Source organism: Habropoda laboriosa, unplaced genomic scaffold (genome assembly GCF_001263275.1).
Source record: "Habropoda laboriosa isolate 0110345459 unplaced genomic scaffold, ASM126327v1 scaffold123, whole genome shotgun sequence".
NCBI classification, from domain to species: Eukaryota; Metazoa; Arthropoda; class Insecta; order Hymenoptera; family Apidae; genus Habropoda; species Habropoda laboriosa.
The window spans coordinates 414,450-422,996 of NW_017100236.1; the positions used below are offsets into that span (position 1 = coordinate 414,450).

The 8,547-nt window shown below is 39.8% G+C and overlaps 1 protein-coding gene across 1 annotated transcript in view; it reads left to right on the top strand.

The window, feature by feature from the left end:
• Positions 1 to 7,173, top strand: part of LOC108571661 (putative DNA helicase Ino80) — a 16,384-nt gene extending 9,211 nt beyond the window's left edge. Inside the window, exon 25 of the mRNA XM_017933758.1 lies at positions 6,752 to 7,173. Within this exon, the coding sequence (XP_017789247.1) occupies positions 6,752 to 7,173 (422 nt within the window). The remainder of the gene's footprint in view (positions 1 to 6,751) is intronic.
• Positions 7,174 to 8,547: the final 1,374 nt, after the last annotated feature.

Consider the following 8,547-nt stretch of genomic DNA (forward strand, 5'->3'; position numbering starts at 1 on the left):
CAAAAATATTAAAATATATAATAGAGAAAAAGTTACTCAATTTTTAAATGGTAAAAAACAAAGCCGATACTTATGAACGTTTAGACTATTCCATACTACTACCTGGTAAATCTTCAAAGAGAACCTCGTAGATTTACTAAATACTTGAATACCGTCCATCTGCGTCAGCCTCTGAAATTCTCACTCGAAACTCGAGCTTAAACCGCTGAGAAACGCATGCTGACTCCGCTTCAAAATACGGTGTGATACGGCTAAGAGGATTAGCTGGGAGCTGTAATGTAAGGAAGAGGGGGGTAGCCAGCCAGTCAGATTTGAAATGACCCCCGTCGATGAAAATGACTTTCCGTGACGCACCCTCGAATCGATACACCGTTAATCCCGACTGACTCTTTCATAGATCCAGCCTCCCTTTTCTCAATCGCACCACTTGGCCCGTTTCTCATGGGATTTTGCAAAAAGAATACGTCCCTTCGCTGACGTGGATCCATCGAAATTCCCTCGCGGTTACATGTGCACGCAAGTGTTGCAACGAACAGTTGGCGCCCTTTCTGAGGGTACGCGATCCACCCTTCGAGATATCCACCCCCTATGTGACTCACTGTTTCGCGCCGCGGTTTTCATGGCGTTTCGAGTGCTACTCTGCGCGTCTTCTGGGACGTGTTATCTTGGTTCTTCTGTCGGTTGGACAGTGGCCAGACAGTTCTGGGATGAATGGGATCGCGGGGCTGTAGACTGAATTGGTTGGATAATGGACTTGGGCTCTTCAGTCTGTTTTTTTTTTTATCTTCATCCTTTTTCACAATCGTACGAAGGTTGATTAGAGTGGATTATTTCTGAAGCTTCTTTGAATATGTACCTACTATACTCTATTCTAAATTATTATAAAAAGTAATTAAAGCAATAAATTAATAATAGAGTAATGAAATTGGCGAAGAATATATGAATTGGATCAAATATCACCTTTTGTACGTGTAAAGTAGATAGTAATCTCTACTGACAATTGATTCTCCAACAGTAAACCCTTCTGAAGGACAATTATCCCATGAATCACGTTTCTAACATCGTATTCAAGTTCTCCATTTTGGAGAACAATTTGGTATCGCGCGCCGCTATCGTTGCATAACGCATTGTGCCGTGTGTGATATAAAGCGCACAAGCGACGATCAGACTGAAAGAAAGAGAGAGAGAGAGAGAGAAGAAAGTGTCGAGAGAGATGCGAATGAGAAAAAGAGGAACGAGAGCCACACGAAAACGAGTAGGTGGCCCTCACGCAACGACACGTGGACCGAACTTTACGCGGGCAACGTGTGTGCACGGCACCTCGCGTTCTCCCTCTTTCTCTTTCTTTCGCGCACGCTGTTTCGTGCTACATACATATACGGAAAGGAAAGGGGTCGTTCTCTCTCTCACTTGTCGTCGACTGGAAGGCGAGCGGACAATAGCAGGTGCGGAACGAACGACAGCTGCGATCGATGATGCTCTTCTTAGGTTTTTGGAACTCGCTCACCCCTCTCCTTCCTCCCTTTCACCCCTTCCCCCTTTCTTTCGACTATCACTTCGTTACTCTGCCTCCCACTCTCCCCTTTCCTTCTCCCCGTTTGTTTTTCTTCTCTATTCGTCTCAATTCCTTTGCTCGTAATTCTCGCCAATTTTTCTTCTTACAGATTATTTCTTTGGTAATCCTCGTCTCCTGTTTCCTTGGGGGAAATTTATTTTGCCAAATTCTTGTGTTTGGCCTTGCTTTTTACGTTTCGTTCGATATTCTATAATAATGATTTTGTTTTAGAAATAATTTTTCATGATAATACTATTTTTGTACTTTATTTTATCTCTCACCTTTTTTTATGGACACTAATTTAAGTTTATTAAACGTTTAGGGGAGACCGGGGCTAGTTGTCCGAAGGGGCAGGTAGACTAACTGTTAATAACATTGCACCGACGTGTGCTATACCGCGGCAAAAATTGATTGTAGAAGCGAGTCATTTCTGCAATGCCATTTATCTGTTTTCGACGCCGTGATTGCACGTTGTTTGAGTTTTATCAGCGTTTATCGAAAAATTGGCTACCTAAGTAAATATTTTTTCTTCAAGATTTTATGTTTTCACGCTCTATGTAGTTATAATAGAATCAATGTTGAAGGAATATTCTAAAGTTTGTTTATCAGACGACATATTGAAACATTTTTTTTTTTATACATAAATAATTTAGGGTTACGCAGAGTATTGAAGTTAAAATGATCGTTCAGGGCTAGTTGACTAATTAATGTCCGGGTTACATGACTACACTGGTCAACTAATTCTTTATTATAATTTATCAGTTTATATTAAATTTTCGTTACTGAAAGTTAGTTAATAACTTATTTGTACAGTTATAAAGAATTATAGGTATATGTTTACATTTATATTTCTATAATTCTCTAAGTTTTTGTTGCTACTATAAAGGTTTAAATTGTAATTTTGATGTTAAAAAAGCGGTTTTCATGTTTTGTTTAAAATTGGTCAACTTATAAGTACATTGTAATTTATGTTCAATTTGTTGAAATAAAATTTTTAGTTTATTATTAAAATATGAAAGAAAGATAAGTAATATTTTGTAATAAAACAACTTTATTGACATTATGTTACTTTATTACCAGTAAAATAAGTTGCAAATAACATTTTCCTAACCGATTGTACCTATAGTCAACCTACCCCATGCTGTAAGCCTACCTACCCCAGCTAGGATGTTAGAAAAAACGTTCAAATACCTTAATTGTTACAACATTAAGTCAACTTTAGTAATTTAATCAGGTAGTCAAATATATGTCTTTCAAAATACAATAACCGTTATAATGATATTTCGCCCACATAATTTATTAAAAATCGAAAACTGAAAAATTGGCCTGCTAGTCTCGGTTTCCCCTATTTGTTTCTATTGGTTTTCGTTATCAGGAAATAAAAGGGAAATTTGATTCGATAGGCACTGTACGATGAATAAGAACAAGATATATAATATGGTCGATGGATCCGTGAAAGCCAGCAATACGATGCGCTCTCTCGTTCGCGAGATGTTCATCTCTTCTCTCATCTGTATTTTCAAAATTCTGTTTCCTTGATGCTCCGTGGGAAATCCATTTCGTCACAAATACATTGAAATTACCAGTTTATTTTATAATTCATTATATCAATTGCAAATATTCACGAGTGTTTATATAACGGTTATATTTGAGTATTACTTACATAATTGTCCGCGACAAATAGGTAACCCTGTCCATGGTTCCATCAGTCTGGGGGGTTGGATTTCGTGGATTCGTGCCGTACCTCACCGTACCTTACCGTGTCATCTGCTCGTCCGCATTGCTTCCATCATATTTCCGTGTCGTGTAACGGAAAGTAATTCCAGCCAGTTCGAGTGGTTCAGACAGCCTCTATAGCTTCCTACTTCCGCGACGACCCCACTGCCTAGGGTCAAACGAGGTTTTTTACTTTCATTCAATAAGGACACTTTTTATTTAATAATAACATTTACTAAAATTTTTGAAGGCTATAACATAACCTATTAACTGGGTTCATATTTCAGCCTACCAGCTTCCTTTATTACGTTTCATTCTGCTCCATACATCGTATTCTTTACGTACGATACAGAAGTAACGATCCCAGAATAAGTAATCGCATTCTAAACACTGTTTGTATTATCGCAAACACTCTTGCACACATCAAAGAGCAAAGAATATACACAATTATTTTAACTTGTTAAATTCCTCGATAAGCAAATTCTTCGTTAGATTCGCTTGAAGCTTCATGACTCTCGCAGCATCCGTGACGCCAACTTCAGCCCAAAAACCCATGCGCCGCCATTGCGATTCATTATCCTGATTGGCTGGGAGGACGGTCGTTTAGCCCGAGGGGCACCGACAAAACTATTTCATTGTCTCCGCTTTAGAATGCAATAATTTTCTCTGGTTCCAGTGTGCTCGAGGCGAGAGAGCGTCTCCTCGAGACACCGCGAAAGAGGCCGGGCCGTTGGTAAAGGACGAAATAACGACGATAGAGGGGGAGGGATGGGTAGGAAGGGAGAGGAGAGTTTGGCTGTGTGTTGCACGGTTGAGATACGGCAGGATAATGCTGGAAGATAGGACGGGGCAAGGATATTGCCAGCCGGACGGTCAGCATTCCGCGGATCCTCGCGTTCCATTCGCCCTTCCAGCTACCTCGAAACTTCTCGAGAACCCTCTTCTTCTTTGTAACAGCGCGCGGGGACTCTATCTCCCGCCTGGGATCTCACCCACGCGTGCTTTTCGCGGGAATCGTGGCCCCTCGATATGCGAAAATATTTCAACCAAACCCTCGATTATTTCTTCCTTCTCCCCGTTTTGTCCTTCGAATTGGATATTAATTCGTTGAGGTTAGGTCGATCATTGGTTTGTGTAGGTTATATAAGTTATGTCTGGTACGTATTATGGTTTTGGTGTTTGTTTGTTGTGTACAAGGTGTTGAAGAATTAGATAATTAAAGGGGTATTCTAGTCTAGACTTTTCAAAAAAATCGATTTTATTTTTTTACATTTTCTGAAAGTAGACATTTGCAGAAGCATAACTGTCGAAGGATTTTTCCGAATTCGTAAAATTGACGAAGTTATAAATGGTTAAAGAAGACCGACATGTAGTCCATAGTCATAAGTATACCATTCTCGTGTAACCGGTATGAGAAACTTTAAACGCGTTTTTCTCGAAACCATGTTTTTCTAAGTGGCTGACATGATATATCAAGTTCTAGTTGTCCGATTGACTCCAAATTTTACATGCACCTTCAGTGGATGTGCCGTTATCGTTTGAACCAGAATTATGCTTAAATATATATTTTTCTGATTTCTAGAGCCTTTGAAAGACGAAAAAAAATCGACAAAATCGATACACAAAATTCGAAGTGCCGGCATTTTGTAAATTTTCACTATTTTTTTTTCATTCTGGTTCACACCATAATCACATTCGTTCTAATCGAGAATCTTTTTGGTTTTTTCATTTTGGATAAACAGAATGGGCGGAATCGTGTCAGCCAGTAGGACACTTTTTTTTAAAGAGACCGCACTAAATGATATATAATTCAGACAGTTTTGATTATTTTCACTTGAAAAAAATTGTGAATTTTCTTAAGGTATGAATAAATGTGTATGCAAAATGCCGATACTGAGAAATTTATACTTTCCTTACAAAAAAAATCCCTAAGAAGGACTAAAAAATGACACTCTAGACTAGAATACCCCCTTAATTGAAGAAAGAGCGATGAGAAATATTTTTTGTGTAATAAATGTAGGAATGTTGGATCTTCAGGAATATTAATTCAATTAATAAATCTCCTGGTTCACAAAAAATTCATTTTTCATAACTTTATATTAAGGAACTTCAAAGAAGATAATATTCGCAAAATTCCTTCTTCCTATCTCCTCTATACAAATTCTCTATCATCCTCACATCCTTTATAAAACTTCCCAGCACATCATTTCAAGCTCTTCAGCGTCAGCAGCTCCAGAGTGTTTCTCCAGGACACCCCAAGAATCTTCATCTCGAATTCGCCATCGAAATCTCGTGCGGGAAAGCTGGGAAACCTCGTGGAAATAACGAGAAAACGTGTCCCTCGAGCTTTTCCTACCCTCACGCTGCTCCCTTTGTCGAGTGGCCACTCGAAGCTCCTCTGGTGTGGTGGCAAGGTGGCTGAAGAGCCTCCTGAAAGGATCGAGAACGTGCCAAGGAATGTCGACGACTCAACGAATGGAAAAAAGGGAGAAAAAGAAGTGGGTACGGGCAGGAAGGAAGGAAGGAAGGAGACGGGGAACGTCCTCCCGTACATCCTTGCTTGGCTACTGACCTCCGACCCTGTCACTCACCCTCTTCCTCCTCCACCGTCTTCCAGAATTTTTCTCTCTCTCGCTATCTCATTAAATTCTTCTTCTTTCTCTCTTTCTTTCATCTTCCTTGTTCTACGTAACCAGCTCCTGCGCTTACGATCAGTCGAATAGATGCCGTGGCACGATCCACGAGTTGGTCTTGGTTCCAGCGCGCGTTGTAACCGGTGAATAACCGATTAACTGGTCAGACCACTCCACGTTAAATGGAGGAGGGACCTCTCCACCTCTTCATACTTGTACCCTGCATCTGCCATTATAATCGTGAAAAGTTACAGGAGCCTCAACCGCGTGGTCGTCCCCTTTCCCGCGAAATTCGTACCCCCAGGGCGTAACTCTCGTTATCTCGGGACCCTATCGTGTCTCGTTCGCGACGATTTTCTCTGTGCACTTCATGATCCTCACGCGTTCGACGATGCGATCGATTCGCTACGGTGCTTCGAATGCCTCTTAATATGTCTCGTAATGTTCGGTTGATCGTTTGCCTTCTGTGGCGTTTGGAGGTTGGGGGTCTGAAAGTATTTGAGAGGTCTCAGTTTTAGAAAGTTCTTTTGATAGAAATTTTTGAAGGAATATTTTTAAGTATAAAATTTGAAGGATTTGTTTAATTGTATTAGATGAAAGTAAACGAGTAATTAGAGTTTGGATTAATTGAAATGTTTCACTTTCTGTACATTGAAGTACAGAATTCGATATTACATCCATCTTAATACCTACTTAACAATAACTACTTACTCACTGCAACATAAAATATACTGAAATTTATTAACTATCATTCACTGTTTACTTTATCCAAATAAAAAAATTCAATCTTTTATTTAAAGTCTAAATTTTACCACCAAAATTCAGCGACCATCACTTGACATTACAGGAGTACAAGGTACTTCTGGTCCAGCAGAGGGTGATGGGCCCAGCACAGTGGGCCCTCTTGGTCCAGTTGGGACTCTAGGTCCTCTTCCAGGCAGAGGAGGTGCTCCAACAATTCGTCGAGGGCCAGGACGACCAAGATTGAGGCCAACTGGTCCTGGCCACCAAGGATACCGTACTCCAGGCCACCATCATGGTAGAAAGGTCCAACGACCGCTTCCTGTGCCTCTGAGGTCTCAACAAACCATCGCTACTGTGAATCAACAGAAATCGTCAGTGCAAAGAGCCTCAGTATCAGGTTCATCAATTTCTTCTACTTCTACCTTGAACACAACCACCTCGTTTCCCTCTTCGACCGGTGAATCTAGACCATTTGGATTCTACACGCAGCAACAACAACAGCAACAGCCAAGGGGATCCTCCTAGCTTCTGGAGGGAGAGTTTCTTCGAGTGATTCTCGAGGGAGATTCTTGAATTGTCCAAAATATCGGCTCTGAAGCGATTGGATCACATTCCCTGGGAAAAAAATCGGGATGCAGATCACTTTTGAACGATACTGGGTGATTTTAAAAATCCTGATGAGCAATTTTTAATGGAAGTATACCGAGAAGAATGTTTCATCATCCGTAGGCCATGTTTCTTTTTGATTTGAGCGCCTTCAATGGTGAATTCTCTAACGAAGGAAGTCTAGTTTTAAAGATGGCGTATGTATTGTTTCGGCACTGTGTTCAGTGATAATAACAAGCAACGTAATAAGCAACGTAATTACTATTTCGTTGCTTTTATTTCTTTCTTGATGAATTATATCCGTTTGTCGAAAGGATTTTACGCTCAACTAGTGCAATGAAGGATTCAGTGCCGGTGAACGAAATTAGCCTGTGTTAGTGAGGTTAGGTCCAATTAGCTGGTACAGTGAACCACCTTTACATTCAGAGAAAAGTTTTATCGCGTGATTTTCCGAGGGACGACGCTTCGAACGTCGATTTTATCGATGTATTTTAAGAAGAACAAAATCATTTTTAGAAGAACAAAATAAGTGCTGGTAGAACTATCGACGAATGATTCTCGAGCCATGTAAAGTATGTATAAAAACGAACACTTTTGAAGATATTTAATACACGATTAAGGGACAATTGCGCACCTTCGTAAAAAAAAAAGAAAAATAATACATAAAAACGTGAAATAAAATTAAGTTAGCCTTGAAATTTCGAACGCGCTGTCGTTTAGGCAATTTGTACAAATTAATCGCACCATTCGTTACATTAGGTACTTAATAGAACAATGTTTGAGCTAGCTGGATTAGAAAGAAGCCAAATTCAATAAAAAAAAAAGAAAGAGTTAGCCAGAAAAAAGGAAAGTGTGAGAAAGCACATTGACAAGCATGAGTGGACGAAAGTCGATTGATTCGAGACATGTTTACTCGATAATACTTGCCCAGCAATCTCTTTGTAATTTTTTTGAATGGAGAATGAAGAAATAATTACGAACAAAGTGTCGAGCAGCACGGTGGAATAGCTTTTAGATTTTATTTCGTGGTTACTTGATTATTCTTGTGCATAGAATCGTTCGATCGACACAATGAAACGTAGCGCGGAATTCTAAATAACGGAAACGAGGACGATCGTCGAGCAATTGACAAAGAGAAGGTAAAAAGAACGGCTTTTTCCATTATCTCTCTCTTTGAACGATCGACGATGATTGCTTGGTAAAATGAAGGCGAAAAGAGAAAAAAAAATGAAAGCTTTCGAACTCGAAACGAACGATTTGATCCTCGTTCTTCTTTCTCTATTTCTCTTATAT